General features: G+C 49.8%; 1 protein-coding gene across 1 annotated transcript in view; it reads right to left on the reverse strand.

The window, feature by feature from the left end:
* Positions 1-5,270, reverse strand: part of LOC144735713 (E3 ubiquitin-protein ligase RNF13-like) — a 71,899-nt gene extending 66,629 nt beyond the window's left edge. The window contains exons 1-2 of the mRNA XM_078618215.1: positions 4,713-5,270; positions 2,536-2,613 (exon numbers count right to left, since the gene is read on the reverse strand). Coding sequence (XP_078474341.1) covers positions 2,536-2,613; positions 4,713-4,883 — 249 coding nt within the window. The 5' untranslated portion in view covers positions 4,884-5,270. The remainder of the gene's footprint in view (positions 1-2,535; positions 2,614-4,712) is intronic.
* Between the last annotated feature and the right edge of the window lie 13,292 nt (positions 5,271-18,562).

The following is an 18,562-nucleotide window of genomic DNA, read 5'->3' on the forward strand; positions in this document are numbered from 1 at the left end:
AGCTCGCTTCACACACAGGGCATTGTGTGCGTCACACTGTCGCTGCATAATTACTTCCATGGCCGCTCATTCAACGGCGGGGGGGGGCGGTGGCGGTGGGGGGGGGGGGTGTGTGGCTTTTCTCTCTCTCTCTCAGTTTCTTGAGTCCCACTTAGCACGCCTGCCAACGTCTTAACGTCGCCAAATAAGGGCCAACCCCCCCACCAGAGGTCGCAACCGGGTACCCGATACCCGTACCCTACCCGATACCCGGCTATGTACGGGTAGCCGTTTGTGACCCTGGTGCGGCCGGGTACGGGTAGGCCGTGAGTCACTGGTGAGTCGCCGTTTGTCACTCATTTCGGGTAGGGTACGGGTAGGGAAAAGGTACCCGTTTGCGACCTCTGCCCCCCACCCACCCCCCTCTGTTGGTCCGGGTGGTGACGTCACTCCGTCTCGAGCTGGGGAGGGCAGATGAGCATGGAGCTACAGCGCCCCTTAGAGGCGAGGTGCCCTCCGTGCTCGTGAGCTACCAGCGAGGACGACTTGTTTTGGCACGGCAAGGTTTGTGCTGAACTTCTTTCGCGACCATTACGTAGCCGACCGCACTAATCCGAGGCGTTGGGGGGAAGGACAACAGTCTATGGGTCTCTGTGCGAGTCTATAGGGTCTCTGTGCGAGTCTATAGGGTCTCTGTGCGAGTCTATGGGTCTCTGTGCGAGTCTGTGGGTCTCTGTGAGTCTGTGGGTCTCTGTGTGAGTCTATGGGTCTCTGTGCGAGTCTATGGGTCTCTGTGTGAGTCTATGGGTCTCTGTGTGAGTCTATGGGGTCTCTGTGTGAGTCTATGGGTGTCTGTGCGAATCTATGGGTCTCTGTGCGAGTCTATGGGTCTCTGTGTGAGTCTATGGGTCTCTGTGTGAGTCTATGGGTCTGTGTGAGTCTATAGGACTCTGTGTGAGTCTATGGGTCTCTGTGTGAGTCTATGGGTCTCTGTGTGAGTCTGTGGGTCTCTGTGTGAGTCTATGGGTCTCTGTGCGAGTCTATGGGTCTCTGTGCGAGTCTATGGGTCTCTGTGCGAGTCTATGAGTCTCTGTGCGAGTTTATGGGTCTCTGTGTGAGTCTATGGGTCTCTGTGCGAGTCTATGGGTGTCTGTGTGAGTGTATGGGTCTGTGTGAGTCTATGGGTCTCTGTGCGAGCCTATGGGTCTCTGTGCGAGTTTATGGGTCTCTGTGTGAGTCTATGGGTCTCTGTGCGAGTCTATGGGGTCTCTGTGTGAGTCTATGGGTCTCTGTGTGAGTCTATGGGTCTCTGTGCGAGTCTATGGGTCTCTGTGCGAGTCTATGGGTCTCTGTGCGAGTCTATGGGTCTCTGTGCGAGTCTAGGGATGTTGAACTTCCTTCACGCCATTACATAGCCAATTGTGCTAATCTACAGGCGTTACGGTCGGAATGGAACCCGGCGATGCTGCGTTGGCAGTGGTGCACGAGCCTAATTAACCCTTTCCCACTACGAGACGTCTGCAAGTTGCAGGGTGGGTGGGTGTCCCGTTCACCGCTGAATCTCGGAACGCGCGAGCGGTTCAGCGTTAATTATTTAGAGAGGCGGAGTAGCACCACCGTTTTTCAAGACGTTGCGCTCACCGCAGAGAACCGAAGCGATACAACCGCACCCCACGATATCTGGCGCCGAACTGTGCCACGCACGCGCCTTCCTGCACGGCCTTGTGGGAGCCTCGGTAATCGATGAAGTCGACGTACATCATCGGAGTGGCAAAAGGGTTGCAAGACTATATCACGTAAATATGCAACCGATGGGAGTCCGGATATTCGCTCTGCCGCCTTCTGCCCGGCGAGCCAGGATATATGGAAGCTCGACGACCGCAGGAATTGGAGTTTCAAAACCTCGCGCGATCCACCAACCCTTGCTGCCTACGTCACTGTGGGCTTACCGGCGTGCGCCGCCACCGCCGCCCGGCAAAAGAGTTGGGCGCAAACAAGACGCAAAATATACAAAAAGTTCAAATAAAAACGACAACAAAAAAGCTCTCCTCCGCCCGACGCCGCCAATTAAATGAAGGCGTCACGTGATGGAGTGCGCCAATTTATCGACCGCTTCAGCAGCACCACCGGTGTGTGTGCGTTGCTGGAGAGCGATCCACTCGCGCGTTTAACAGCCGGGCGTGGACGTTTCGCCAATCGTTACAACCGGCATCATCGTGCAGCTGCCAGGCTTGCGACACGCGTTTATTTTTTTATACTCGTGCGATCTGACCCCAAAAATCAATTGTGATTTATAAGACTGGTCGCGAAAGCCAAAGTGTAAAACAAACAAAAAATCAAACACTATAATATAAAAACATTTCAGCCGGCACGCGCGTGAAAACTAACGTTGACGGAGTGTCGCAATTCGGGACAGACGACTCGATTAAAAAACCGTTGCAATGTTTTCCCGTCTGTAAACAAAACGAAAACTGAACAGATCTATTTGCTTATTTGCACGCAAAGAGGCACAATCGTGAGAGCGGCTAGCATCGAGGCGGCTCTCTGCACACCAACCTTGAGGCCTTGCTCGGGCAGCTGATTGCCGAAGGAGGAGAGGCGGTCATCGAACATCGTTGAATAGTTGTCCCGCGTCTGCCGGCGACAGATTACGATTCACGGTTACAACGTGGGACCCACCGCGCCGTTGAAATGCCACTGGGGCTCCAGGCGCTACGCAAAAAAGCAGGGCACAAACCACCACGCACAGCTGTCTCCAAACATGCCAGACAGACCCACAAGATGCCTCCTGAAAGCGGTGAAACCCAGATAAGCGCCGCCCCAGCCAATGCCAATGATGTCACCAGGCTCTCGGCCTATCATCTCCCGTCCGGTGGCGCATGCGGAATGAAGGTGATATGTCCCCAACGTGTTGGTTAGTGGAGTAATAGAAGTGAAAAACGGCAGAGTCATCGATTAGTTAAGTAATCGAACTGAAAATTGGTAGAGTCGTCGATGAGTGAAGTAATGGGGTATCCCCCAGCTGTACAAACAAGAGGCCTGTCTCTGGATGGGATGAGTCAGATACAACAGACATCAGTTACACAGAAACGTTTCCGGAATTACTGACTTGATTTTACAATTCGCGTGCGCCGAGGGACGTTCTTCATGAACTTTGAAGTTGGATAACTTCAAAGCTCACGGGGTGTATTGATTTCAATAACCTCTGCGGTCAGAAAAACAAGTTTATACCGTCCTCTAATTAACCGGCAGTCATTGCGTTTTCGTCGAGACCAAACACACGCGTTAATACTTTAGCCATTTCTGCAGAAGCAGAAACTCGAACAGGACACATAAACACTTTTACGAGAGCATCCTCACGGCAACAACAACAACAACCATCATTCGCCACTAAGTGGCGGTGACGTCACCACGACGCTTGTGCCAGGCTAAGTGCACCTTGAGGCCACGTGAAGTGTCGAACGCCCGCTGGCAGGAGGTCACGGGGCAGACCCAGCAGGTGCCACGGGTCGACTGACCGAGACGACCGAGATGACTGGCTGACGCACCACCTGTGCCCCCACTGCACCAACTTGCTGTGCTTTAGCCACCCGGCGCTCCGCTCGTTGTTGTGAGCGTCGCTCCTCCGCCCTCCGTTGTTGTTGGAGGGCGACTGCCTCCAACTGCCCAGTAGCGTCCTTCACGAGCCTCCTCCACTGAGGCCGATCTTGACACCGCTGGTACCAGTCATCGGCACCCACCTCCTCGATGGCACACGCTTACCCGGCGCGTTGTACGATTTTGCAAAGGGGGCTCTCGCACAGCGTGTCCTGGCTGTTGTAACCGGCAGAGCGGACAAGCATTGCCGGGACCTATAAAACCCTAGTTATCGGGTCAAATTTTTTTCTCCATAATTTCGACCTTGTTCCCACAAAACAACGCATCGTAAAGCTTGCACGTGACGCATCATTCGTTGAACTTGGGGCACCGGCCCGGGTGGAGTTCCATTGCACAGTCACACACAGCCGAGCCGCGTATACAAGACGCAGCTGACTAAATTATGGTAATTCTGACCACGCTGTTGAAGAGATAGCTCCACGTAATCCTCTTCAAGGGTATTCCTTTTTATTTTTTGGAGGGGGCGGGCAGTGAGGGGGGGGGAGGAGGGTTGGAGTGAGTCTTCATAAAATTTCGCTTTTGAAATTATACATCTCGGAAAGCCACCGGAGCTATGCACTTTCAAATCTAGACTGAAAACGAATTTATTGAGAACTGCTTTTTGTGTTTAGTTTGCTGTCCTTCCGATTAGCACGGTTGGCTACGTACGGTGCGAAAGAAGTTCAACATACACACACACACAAATGCAGGGTGACCAAAACAGAAGCCCCGAGTAATCGACCACAGAAAGCAGTCAATCACAAATTTTCAGCGGATTTATTGACCGAATGACCTGCAAGTACATTGAACATCTTTCGCGCCGTACGTAGCCAACCGTGCGAATGAGAGCTGCGGGGGAAGGACAACAAACTATGGGTCTCTGTGTGACTCTATGGGTCTCCGTGTAAGTCTATGTATTTATGTAGAACTTCTTCACGCCCTACGTATCCAACCGTGCTATTCGGAGGTGCGGGGGAAGGACAACAAACTAAACGTCGCAGCTGTAGTTGGGAAGTCGCGGCATTCGTGAACGTGGCTTCCTGCGCGACCGACGGAAAGCCCGCCCGTCCCGCCACCACCGTCACCCCAAGTCTCACCGCGATGATGAAACCGCTGGCCGGGCAGAAGTTGAGGAAGGCTGTGATGTGCACCATGAGAATGATGTAGATCTGGGTGGCTGACAGCATAACTGCGTCCAGAGGAAATGACATCATCCACGGCAACTGTGCACCTGCATGGGGAGTTGTGTGGAGGGGACACACACACATACACACGGTGAAAGTGATAAATGAATGAATGAAACAATTATGCGACTCGACTCACAACTTTGCTACGCAGAGAAATTCCACGCTACCCACGGAATCATCCGCAGGATGCGGTGAAAATCCGTGACCATTCGTTGTACAGGGAAACCTCGACTTACGAACGATTTAGGTTCCAGAGGTCTGTTCGTAAGTCGATTTGTTCGCAAGTCCAACTTTACTCCTGTCGATTCCAAACACCTTGTACGGCATGTACACAAAACACGGGGATTGGCTTTAAAAGTTGTATACTCTCCTGAAGACGTAGATGCCACTGGTTCTTCACGTTCTACAGATGTAGATGCCACTGGTTCTTCATGTTCTGCAGATGTAGATGCCACTGGTTCTTCACGTTCTACAGATGTAGATGCCACTGGTTGTTCACGTTCTACAGATGTAGATGCCACTGGTTGTTCACGTTCTGCAGATGTAAATGCCACTGGAGGGGGGGGGGGGAAATCGCTTAATGCGCCACTTTTCAGGAACACATCTACCGCGGTTAAATGAGGAACCGCTGTGCATAAATCTACGACATTCAGAACATGTCACCTTTGACCCCAATCCTCAATCAGGCCGGGCTTCCGATCGTCTCACGCTGTCGTTTTTTTTTTTGCAAAGCCGTTGTGTGTGGTGCGGTTCGTGTTTTCGCAATGGCACGAGCAATAAAAACATTTCCCAATTGAGCAACACGTGCCAACCAAAATCACGCGCAGACATGTTATCGCAAACGATTTCTCCATGTGGAAAAGCCTCGTACGCTCCTCTACCATCTAATACGACTGCACACCATGCTTCCCTGCCACGTTCTGCTAAAAAACTTCCAAGGATCTTAAACCAACGTTCCATTAAATTAATCGCTCGTAGCACCGTATTCATACGGTCACCCGTAGCCAAAATCCAGAAGGCTCTATTTTTCAGTTGCTTTGTTCAGAGTTCAAACGCGTGACCCTTACGGTAGTAATCGGCACGACTCCAGCTTCAGACATCCACCTCTTAGCACGAATTCTGATCTCTTTCGCTCTCTCTTGTACACAGGTTTATTTAAATTTCGATTTAAAGCTTTATTTAACTTCATACTGGTAGGAACCTCCTGGAGGGGCTGGGTGGGGAGGGGAGGGTGGGGAGAGGCTGGGTGGGGAGGGTGGGGCTGGTTGGGGGTGGGAAGGGTGGGGAAGGGTGGGGTTGGGTGGGGAGGGGCTGGTCACCCCGTGGTGCCCTTATAAAACTCAACGTTTAACCTACTCACGCCGGCTTGTGCCTGCCCTCACAGTCGGACATATTTGCGGAATACACCACGCCGCCGTTGACCCTGCAGGCCATTGACCGAGCAACCCAACGTTCCTACCAGCTCCCTCCGCAGGAATGTGTTAATAAAGGTCCTGCCGACGTCTTATCCTCCTAACAACCCCCTACATTTACATTTTAACGTCTCAAACCACTGATCACCGTCATCACCATCATCATCGTCATCGTCAGCCACGGTCAATCCACTGCTGGATGAAGGCTTCCCCCCCAGCCCCCCCCCCCCACCCCAATCAAGCTGCCGCCTACTCTCTCACGATCCTGCGATGCGGTAATCCGAGCAGCGCCTCGCACGCCGGCTCCGTCATCGCCGTTCCAACTCTCCTCGTCAATGTCTTCATGTTCACAACACACGCGCCGCACCAGGCACTTTATATTCACTCGCGGGATTAAACGATGAATCACGTCCGCGAACGGCGAGAAAACCCATCGTGACGACGACGACAACGACGACGGCGTGGCCACACGTGCAGTTCCACTGCGCTGGTGGTCTGGGCAAGGCGGGGGCGCTTTTTGATCGTGCAATGCCTGGCGCCCTTATATTTTTCGTATCTTCCCCGATTTGACTTGCATCCCACTGGGATTTTTGCACACAGCGTTGGTGTATTTTTCTGCAATATTTTGCTGTCTTTTCTGTTTGCACTTAGTCACGTAGTCACTTTAAGATGTTTTCTTGTTCATGTTATTTTGTTTGTTGCGGTTGCACCCGATTCAAGAGCCGAATGGCTCACAGGGCTATACCAAATAAATGAACTTGATTGCAACCGTGCTATGATGCATGTAGGCGTGGACAAGCAACAACGCATTTTTTGCACGACAGGGCGTTAGAAGGGCCCGCAGAAGGGGTCACCGGAGGCCCACTTCTGAGAAAACCTTCAAAAAACAAGTCGCCCCCGTCACAAGAGAGACGTCAAGACGTATTGCATTTATTAAATTCTCAGAGCTGGAACTTTGCCAACATAAGCACACACACACACAAAAGCAAATATTGGATTACATTTTTTTTTTCTACGTGTGCCCGAGTCGAGAGGAGCCATTTGAGGTGGTTAGGTCACCTGGTAAGGATGCCCTTCTGGTAAAACTCCCCCTGGAAGTCTACGGGGCAGCAGCAGCAGCAGCAACGTCCCACTGGGCGAAGGCCCCGGGGCCGGCCCAGGACCAGGACCAGGACCCGGTCCGTGACCGAGTCCCAGAAATACAATATTTAATTGCCCTGGACATTTTGTATTATTTGGAACCACGGGATACCGCCATAAGGATCTAATGCCGCCGATGTTGCCGCGCCGCCGGTGGATTTAAATCCGCCGTAAATTGTGCACGAGCGTGATTAGCGTAGTTTATCTTCGACCGATGTGCCCACGTTGCCCAGGTTAGCGCACTGACACTCCACAAGCGTTATTAGCGTAATTTCTCACCGCAATGTGCCCACGTTGCCCACGTTAGCACTGACACTGCACAAGCGTTATTAGCGTAGTTTCTCACCGCGATGTGCCCACGTTGCCCACGTTAGCACTGACACTGCACAAGCGTTATTAGCGTAGTTTCTCACGGTGATGTGCCCACGTTGCCCAGGTTAGCACTGACACTGCACGAGCGTTATTAGCGTAGTTTCTCACGGCGATGTGCCCACGTTGCCCACGTTAGCACTGACACTGCACGAGCGTTATTAGCGTAGTTTCTCACCGCGATGTGCCCACGTTGCCCACGTTAGCACTGACACTGCACGAGCGTTATTAGCGTAGTTTCTCACTGCGATGTGGCACGTTACCAAGTTAGCGCTGACACTGTAAAGCTGCAAAAAGCGCACACGTTTGTTCTCTTTATGATATATAAATACAATAGAACGCTCCATTATCCGCGCTAATGACAGGGAGGATTGGCCGCGGATAATTCTAAATCACGGATGATCCAAAAATAGAAATTTTCCACGAAGCTCAAGGCCAAAAAACACAAATTTAGGGGTATAACTGAATGGTTTTTGAAGCACAACTGACGATCGATGTGCGTGCTCCGTGATGACACTTTCCTGGCTCCCGCTCAGAAGACTCGGCCTACGATGTGAACAGCAACAGAGCCACGCTAATCAACATCAATCAACATCAATCAAACTCCGCCCACTTTTGCAAAGATATGCAACTACTGTACTGTAGAGGCGATCACGTGGATTTCGGATTAACCGCGGCAACATATTTGTTCGGTTTAAGCACGTGACTTGCAATAAACATTTCCAAGAATTACAATCTATAACCGTTTTTTTAGATTAATTTGGGCTTATGGGGAAATTCACGAGTTATTAATTTATATTATTGATTCTTTCGGTAAAGTCACGTAGAAGGGAAATAATAAAATAATATAAATATAAAACAATAAAAATTCTCACGACGTTTCGACTGCAACACAAGCAATCATCATGAGGTGTGAAATCCACAGCAAGAAATTTATTTCAAATTCTTTTTTTTTTTCAAATTTTATTGCTGTGGATTTCACACCTGATGACGATTGCTTGTGTTGCAGTCGAAACGTCGTGAGAATTTTAATTGTTTTATATTTATATTATTTTATTATTTCCCTTCTACGTGACTTTACCGAAAGAATCAAGAACATGAATCCCTGCAGTGACGAAAGCTTTAAATCCAAATTTTTGTTAATTTTTGTCAAAATCTCAGGTGCGCGGTTAATCCGCAAATCAGATTAAACCGCACGCAGATAATCAAGAGCCTTACTGCATACGTGAACTGTGTGAGTGGCCGACACAAACATTTCATAGCGATGGGCTGGTTACCATTGAGATCCGGGTTTCTAATCCAAGTTTCAGCCACCCCTGATTAAACCGGGTTCTCGAGTGTAGTGACGACTTTGCTTGTCTCAGTCCGGTCAACAATGACTGGACAAAAAAAAAGCGATCGCATTAAAATTTGTTACAACGCCCAATTCGGCTAAATCTCAGCTCCGAATGAAAATATCGGTTCGACTGCCACGCAACGAACGCTACTCCCAGCGGTACGGCGGGTGGTGAAAGTCTTGCCCTCTTCTGCGTGGATTCAGTGGTCACTCGAGGGGATCTCGGCGGTAGCTCGGCCGTATCCGCTTTTGCAGACCGCCCTTCAACACGGCGAGTCGTCGCCGCTCTGCGAGAGCTTACGAACGGAGGCTTCGTCTCGTGGCAACCGAGAGCTGAGTCGACGATCGAGTTCGAGCGGGAAGGAAATGAGTCACCCACAAGTGGAGGAAATTTCCTCCCATAGTCCCTGTGTATCCGCTGATAACCGCAAGGGTTACCATAATGGCCGTGGTGGCGAGATGTTAACTCCCTCGCCTGGTATGCAGGAGGTCGCGGGTTCGATCCCGACCTTGACGCTGGCTGTATATGTGGAGTTTGCGTGTCTCTCTCCCCGTGGTCGCGTGGATTTTTATCCGGCTCCTCCGGTTTTCCCCTCCACATTTAGAATCAACGTGCATTCAGAGTACAGTAAAACCTTGGATTGCGAGCATAATTCGTTCCGGAAACGTGTTTGTAATCCAAAGCACTCGTACATCAGTTGTGATCACGTGACGCTCGGCAGACAAAGCGTATACACGTACTTCTCGTATTGCAAGACCTCGCTCGTTTATCAAATTGATATTTATTTAAAAAATTTGCTCGTCTTGCAAAACACTGGCAGACCAAGTTACTCGCAATCCAAGGTTTTACTGTATTTGGTTGCTGCTATCCGCACGACAATAAGCCACTTTGTTAAGCTGTCATTTGTGGCCAGGTCGCTTCTGAAAAAAAAACTTCATAGCTCAGTGGGCCTTACCTGGTAAAATAAAGATAGTTTTGTTCAGTTTGTTACAGTTTTTGTATTCATATTCTTGGTTCTTTCGGTAAAGTCACCTACAAAGGAAATAATAAAATAATAAAAATAAAACAATTCTCACGACGTTTCGGCCGCAACGCAAGCAGCCATCCTCAGGTGAAGACCAGGTCTGTCGGGGAGACAGCGTCTGAACATTCAGACGCTGTCTCCCCGACAGACCTGAATTCCTGTGTGGAGTTGTTGCGTGCACTTACGTGCTGAAAGGTCCCAGCAGAATTTGTAGTCGTAATTAATGACCCCACCACTTTAATTCCCCAGAGTATTTTCGTTCCGCGAGCTTTCCCTTGACGGGCGTTTCGAAAAGGCGCCCCACGTAAAAAGCATTTTTTTTTTACGGAATGCGCCACGGCATTTCTCGTGCGCAGTGCCCCGGCGATGGAGAGACGGAATTGTTTACCAGCGTTGGCGCAAACTGCTGACCGTTTCCGCCTAATAACGAAGCCGCAGCACAACAAACGCTCGCCTAAGCACAAGCTGGTCAACGAGGGCGACGTCAAACAGAACAATTTTAGGAAGCGCAAACGTTGACCCACATATTTCGATTTAAAGCTTTCGTGACTGCAGGGATTCATCTTCTTGGTTTTTTCGGTAAAGTCACGTAGAAGGGAAGTAATAAAATAATAAAAATAAAACAAGGCGCCCTTCACCCCCCTTCCAACCCAGCTTAAATATAGCTTAAATATACTGTCTCCCCGACAGACCTGGTCTTCGCCTGAGGACGGCTGCTTGCGTTGTGGCCGAAACGTCGTGAAAATTATTTTATTATGTTTGATTTTTATTATTTTATTACTTCCCTTCTACGTGACTTTACCGAAAGAACCAAGAAGTTGACCCACATTTTAAGCGGACGCGCTTTGTGCTAAAAGGTTAACGGGTTCACCAATTAGTACGATTGTTAGTCAGCGCAGTAGCGGCCGGGACATGTGCCCACCTTCATTACGGGCTGCCGTGGGGCATTATAGGCAGAAGAAAAATGTAATCAGAACCCCCGTTGTGCCGCTCCTCATATGAACAAAAATGTGTGTTTCGTCCATGAGACGACTGGCTATCCGGTAATTGTTGAACCAAGCAAACTCGAGATAACGTTTGACCTGGGTCCCATCAGCAGTCATGCTTGTTAAACACATGCCGCCGGGTTACCAGACGTTATTGGCAAGAGCACTCCATTTAAACTCTGGGGTCCCTGTTCACCGTCAAAAGCAATATGACACATAAATTAATTTGGGCGCTACGGTGGCTAGGAGATGTTAACTACCTCGTCCGGTACACAGGAGGCCGTGGGTTCCATCCCGAACCTGACGCCTGTATATTTGGAGTATGCATGCTCTCCCCGTGGTCGTGTGGATTTTCCCCGGGTCCTCTGGTTTTCCCCTCGACATTTAGAATAAACGTGCGTTTAGGGTATTTGGCTGCTATAAATTTCCACGTGATAAGCCACTTCGTTGAAATCAAAACAATGCATTGTCTTTGAGCTGTACGCCTTTTGGCGTCTTCTGGTCGAACACCATAAGAGACTAGGCTCTAAGGAAAGCTGTCTCTGGTGTGGACCAATCAATTTCAAGGACAATGCATACATTATCAGAGTGTGTTTTTTGTTTGCATTCTGACCGCAGGTATTGTGGTTAATGCAAACATGATTCCCTGTGAAAAAAAGTTTTCAGTTTTATTGCCAGAAAAAAGGGTAAATAAACTATTATTATTAATTCCCCTTCACATTTAGAAATATGCGTTTAAGAGCATTCAGCTACTGCTATAAATTTCCACGAGATAAGCCGCTTTGTTGAGCTATCATGTGTAGGCAAGGTCGCTTCTGAAAAATAGCCATACAGCTCGGTGGGCCTTACCTGGTCAAATACAAACTTGTTTTAATAGTTTTAGTGACATCTGCCTCTGGTGCGTCTGCCTTATATAAACACAGTTCTAGTAATATGCAACATATCCTTGAATTACACTGATGGAGGGGGGAGGCAAAGGGCCACTTCTGATACATGCACACTACTTTGGATATAAGCACAGCTGGCCTTGCTCCCAAGGGGAGTGCTTATATCCAGCTTCGGGATATATTGAAGCTGGCTCCAAAGCAGCTGCGTGTGGACAAGGCGAGTCAGATATTGCGCACCTTGGCGCAAAGCACCAGACGCGTAGCTAGGGGGGGGGGGGCAGGGGGGTACATATTTCCCCGGGCGTCAAGGTAAAGGGGCGCCACAATGAGGCTTACAACGTCACGTTATCACTTACTGCGGTGGGCGCGGCAGCCTGAAACTACTGCACAAATCTACACCTCAACCTCAAAGTTTATATATCCCGCCACACGCAGCCTACATGTCATGTAATTACATTTTGGTAAGTGATTAAACGGGGGGGGGGGGGGGGCGCCAATTTGATAGTTCGTCCCCGGGCGCAAACTATCCTAGCTACGCCTGTGCAAAGCACTTCCCTCCGTGTTCACGGTACAATCTGGCGCTAAATACGCTTAAAATCTAGGACCGAAATAGCTGATGACCGCGGTACGGCATGGAATGTCGGTTTAAATAAAGCACCGTACGCGAAACGAAAAAATGCAGCCGCCGCTTGCAAAACTATCATCCTGGAAACGTCCGAAGTGAACCTCATCCCTCGCCGGCAGGTTGATGGATGATCCAGCGCTCGCCCGCCTCACCGCGGTCAACCCGCTCCCCGGCAGTCAATCGCTTCCACGTCGCTCTGCTATCGCTACGACAATGAGCAACGTCACTCGCCGCACTCAATCCCATCACCCGCGTCGAGGCCTTCATCTGGACACACCAACCTTTCCGCTTCGTCACGTCGCGCTGCTGCTCCCTACTTGGGAAACCCGTTGCCACGCGCCGCGCTCGTAATCTACGCAAAGGGCTGTAAACAACAGAGGTAACTAACTAGTCGTCGTCATCCGGTCTGTGTTTATTTGGAGCCTCTGGGCCTGTGCTCATCAGCTGTGAAAAAGAGGAAACAGCTGTGAAAACGAGAGGAAGCAGCTGTGAGGATGACGTCGCCAAAAACCACCGGGGCCTTTTTTTTCAGTCATTAGACTTGTGACTAAACAATTCGTTGAAATACTGTACGGCATGCGGTGCTCCTAAATTATCTGGAACATTTACATCGAGTAGACTCTGTAACTCGGATCTAGGATAAAAGTAATCTTTTTCATGCAATCTTCTTTTAATGTCTTTAACGTGGGTTTTTTTTTAACGTCTTTTTCGTGTCCCGTGATCAAATTTCACAACTCTCGCAGCGAGCAGCGCACCACTCCCGTGGTCAGCAAATGCTCCCCGCAAAAGGTGACGTCACAGGAACACCGCTTCTCAAGACACGTCAAATAAGCATCTTCTCATACAAAAACCAGCGGAAAACATCTTTACGTGCCCTATCCTGCAGGCAGTGTTCGTCGCGGGAAAAATCAAACCCACTGATGGTTTAAATCTCACATCTGGAAATTTACCAAAAATCCGGTGGTGAAGCAGGTCACGTCGAGTGTATTTTGCTTAACGAGATGAGAACTCGAGGCAACAGAATTAATTTAATTTGCAAGAGTGGCCTGGGAAATGTATATTGAAGCAAGCTTAATGTTAAGCGGGTTGTTTTTGTTTCTTTGACGCAGTTTTTTTGGTGACCCGGCTGAAACCATCGACTCAATTCGCTTGATTAATCATGGATTCCAACACACGGGGATCTCAGCGGTGCCAAGCTCAGAGCTCTGACCTCTGTGCCACCTGTCAAACCCTTTTCAGTGCCTACCTTATTACAGACCAATTCAGACCTTACTGGTCACCCCGTGCCTCCTTATAAACATTCAACGTTCATCCTACAAAGTCCCATCACAAGGGAGAACCGCAAATAAACAAAAAAAACGTTTTACTCCATTCCCATACAAGACTACGGGTAAACCGTATGGGATGACAGGTATGCACCTGGCCAGCATTCTCGTGCAATCACCTCGACAAAGGCCGAGAGAGCATCAACATCTCGCTCGACTTGAGAACCGTGCTCAACAATCTTACACGTAGGAACAACAGGCTCCACACTGCCCACCAGGGATTATTACAGGTAGGAACAACAGGTTCCACACTGCCCACCAGGGATTATTACACGTAGGAACAACAGGTTCCACACTGCCCACCAGGGATTATTACAGGTAGGAACAACAGGCTCCACACTGCCCACCAGGGATTATTACAGGTAGGAACAACAGGCTCCACACTGCCCACCAGGGATTATTACACGTAGGAACAACAGGTTCCACACTGCCCACCAGGGATTATTACAGGTAGGAACAACAGGCTCCACACTGCCCACCAGGGATTATTACAGGTAGGAACAACAGGCTCCACACTGCCCACCAGGGATTATTACAGGTAGGAACAACAGGCTCCACACTGCCCACCAGGGATTATTACACGTAGGAACAACAGGTTCCACACTGCCCACCAGGGATTATTACAGGTAGGAACAACAGGCTCCACACTGCCCACCAGGGATTATTACAGGTAGGAACAACAGGCTCCACACTGCCCACCAGGGATTATTACAGGTAGGAACAACAGGTTCCACACTGCCCACCAGGGATTATTACAGGTAGGAACAACAGGTTCCACACTGCCCACCAGGGATTATTACAGGTAGGAACAACAGGCTCCACACTGCCCACCAGGGATTATTACAGGTAGGAACAACAGGCTCCACACTGCCCACCAGGGATTGTTACAGGTAGGAACAACAGGCTCCACACTGCCCACCAGGGATTATTACAGGTAGGAACAACAGGTTCCACACTGCCCACCAGGGATTATTACAGGTAGGAACAACAGGTTCCACACTGCCCACCAGGGATTATTACAGGTAGGAACAACAGGTTCCACACTGCCCACCAGGGATTATTACAGGTAGGAACAACAGGTTCCACACTGCCCACCAGGGATTATTACAGGTAGGAACAACAGGCTCCACACTGCCCACCAGGGATTATTACAGGTAGGAACAACAGGTTCCACACTGCCCACCAGGGATTATTACAGGTAGGAACAACAGGCTCCACACTGCCCACCAGGGATTATTACAGGTAGGAACAACAGGTTCCACACTGCCCACCAGGGATTATTACAGGTAGGAACAACAGGCTCCACACTGCCCACCAGGGATTATTACAGGTAGGAACAACAGGTTCCACACTGCCCACCAGGGATTATTACAGGTAGGAACAACAGGCTCCACACTGCCCACCAGGGATTATTACAGGTAGGAACAACAGGTTCCACACTGCCCACCAGGGATTATTACAGGTAGGAACAACAGGCTCCACACTGCCCACCAGGGATTATTACAGGTAGGAACAACAGGCTCCACACTGCCCACCAGGGATTATTTGTCTGTCTGTCGTGCATAGCCACGCCCTCGATTTGTATTTCATAGCAGCGCTTCGGGCGGGCTCAGCACCACGCAGCTTGCGCCGCGTGACACGGATCGCACGAATGCGCTGTCCAACCAAGTTCCTACCTGCCCACTCAGAAGGAACGTGTTTGATACATCGGGGGCTGCCACGTTCGCCAACCGTGTGGCTTCTCGGCGGCAGTGGGACAGTTGCTCCGGCACGGCTGCTACGAGCCCCAAGCGTAGCTCTTCATATCGCCACCGTGGGGCTGAGATGTTAACCACCTCGCCATCCTTTTGCGCTCCAAAGTTACCAACATTTCCATATATATAACAGGCATAGTTGTGATTATGTGTGTGGGACCGTCACAGCTAGATTTACTACGTGACTTTACCGAAAAACCTAAGAGTATGAATCCTTGCAGTCACGAAAGCTTCAAATCTAGAACCAACTGTGTGGTCTACCTCCCCCCCACCCCCCAAATCTTTGTTCCAGTTGCACCATCGGCTTCAAGTCACAGAGCAGTGCAGCAGGCGTCGTCAGAGAGGGTTCACAAAACGACTCCTGAGATCTTTTTCGATTTAAAGCTTTCGTGACTGCAGGGATTCATCTTCTTGGTTCTTTCGGTAAAGTCACCACGTAGAAGGGAAGTAATAAAATAATAAAAATAAAACATAATAAAATAATTCTCACGATGTTTCGGCCACAACGCAAGCAGCCGTCCTCAGGTGAAAACCAGGTCTGTCGAGGGGCAGCGTGACTTTACCGAAAGAACCAAGAAGATGACTCCTGAGATCGTTTCAAGCCGCTCTTTTTGCCCACACACGGTCGGGGTCAGGGGGGGGGGAGGTCGCACATCCCACGCACGCGCAAGATTTTAATTCCTTGTTGATCTACGCAATCAGCGGGACAGGTTCGATATATATCCGTCGGCCCTCGAGTGTCCGTAGGTGAACACGTGCCCGCTGAATCGGGGCCGACTGCGCTTCGTTGGGCCTTCTACCTCGGACGGGGGACCGCCGCCTCACGCGCGCGGCGACATCGGAGCCGGCTAATTTTGGTTTTTAATCCCAACCCAACCTCAATGTCAATCGGCCACAAGGGGACCGCGCGCGAGACAAGCGGATAGGCCTGACGATCGCCGCGCCGCTTGCCACCGAGCCAGGGTCATTCGCCGTCCAGTTTGACGGCGGCGGTTCGATCCCTGGGGGCTTTTCAAGAAGGGGAATTAGCGCAACAACAAACCACCCCCTCCCCCCCCCCCACGATAAAGCGGCACGTTAAAGACCAAGTGAACGAATCGCCCTCGAGAATTGTGTTCCATCGCAACGGTCCACATTCGTTTGGCCACTCAGCGCCAGAGGTCGCAACCTGGTACCCGATACCCGTACCCTACCCGATACCCGGATACCCGTACCCGGCCGGGTATGGGTACCTGTTTGCGACCCTGGTGCGGCCGGGTACGGGTACGGGTAGGCCGTGAGTCACTGGTGAGTAACCATTTGTCACTCATTTCGGGTAGGGTAGGGTAGGGAACGGGTACCCGTACCCGGCTGGGTACAAGTACCCATTTGCAACCCTGGTACGGGTACGGGTAGAGAATCAAAACCCGTTTGTGACCTGTGCTCAGCGCACAAGGGCAGCTGAAGCATCTCAGTAAATGTCCGTGCGTTAGTTTGCCCAATAGTAACGCGCTCCCAAACTGAGCGCGTTACGAAGAGCGCGCTACGGTGTGTCAAGGGTCAAAACGCCGTCCGTTGACCGAGTCGGCCGCACAGCGCGGTTTAACGATGGTGTCATTTCTCCGCAGCGCGACGGCGATATGCATTGTCGCGACATCGTTTCCCGTGACGCGCAAGTGAATTTTGCAACTTGTCGTCTGGTTTTCGTGCTCTGCTGTAGGAATAATTTTAACGTAAAATGTCACCAACTGCACAGTTCACTCGGCATGAGCCTGCCATAAGTTTTTTTGGAAGCATTACAATCTGTCACGCCTATAGTAATCCAGATGCGGTCAGTGAAATAACGTTGAATAATTTCCGAATTCAATCAACCACGATTCAATCGACTCGTTCGATAAACAATGTAATGAGCTGTGAAAAGTATGACGGCTTACGATTGCCATGCAATGGGTTTTCTCTGAAAAACATTCAAGGAACGTCACTAATTTAATGGGCGATAGCTATTTAATTACAGCCATTAATTGTTGAGTTCTCGACTTCATAAATATTTTGCCGGGCTGAAAAAATATTTCAGGAAAATTGAGAAAAATAAATATGAAGTACGGTAGATATTATTACGTACTGAGGAAGATACGATACCTTGCATTTAATATCAGTCTACGACACCTTGTTGCTGTATGACGATATTAACTTGAGTCGCCGGCCGGCTCACTCAGCGGTGGAGCAAGCGGCCCGCAATCAGAAGTCTATCGAGTTCACATCCTGTTTCGGGGATTTACTCAGCCCATCATCCTTCTGTGGTCGATAAATTGAGAACTGCTTTGTAGTTGTGCTATGCATTGCTTCACGGCCCGTTATATGAACGTGGAATTTCCTTCACCGTCTCAGTTCACATCCTGGTTGGGGATTTACTCAGCCTATCACCCCTCTGTGGTCCTTAAAATTAGTACCGCTTTGCGGTTGTGCTATAGATAACGTCTTGGCCCGTTATAGCAATGTGGAATTTCCATCGGTGTCTCCAGGCCGTAAACGGAAGATGAGCACCGCCTAAAATGGACATCTGTGAAAAAGAGCTTTAAAGTTTTTACACCATTGGAACCTCATTTGCCAGTAAAAATTATGATAATTGTTTTTTTACCCTTTTATCTGGCAACAAAACTGACACCTTTTTACGAGGAGTCATGTTTGCATAGACCACAATACCTGCAGTCATAATGCAAACAAAAAACATAACTCTGATAATGTATACACTGTCCTTGAAGTTGATTGGTCCACACCCGAGACAGCTTTCCTTAGAGCCTAGTCTCACATGGGTTGGACCAGATGACGCCAAAAGGCGCACAACTCAAAGACAATGCACCATCAGAGAATGCACCATCAAAAAAAAGGTGTCAGTTTCGTTGCCAGATAAAAGGGCAAAAA

The sequence above is a fragment of the Lampetra planeri genome, chromosome 56, assembly GCF_965212315.1.
Source record: "Lampetra planeri chromosome 56, kcLamPlan1.2.h2, whole genome shotgun sequence".
Classification (NCBI taxonomy): Eukaryota; Metazoa; Chordata; class Hyperoartia; order Petromyzontiformes; family Petromyzontidae; genus Lampetra; species Lampetra planeri.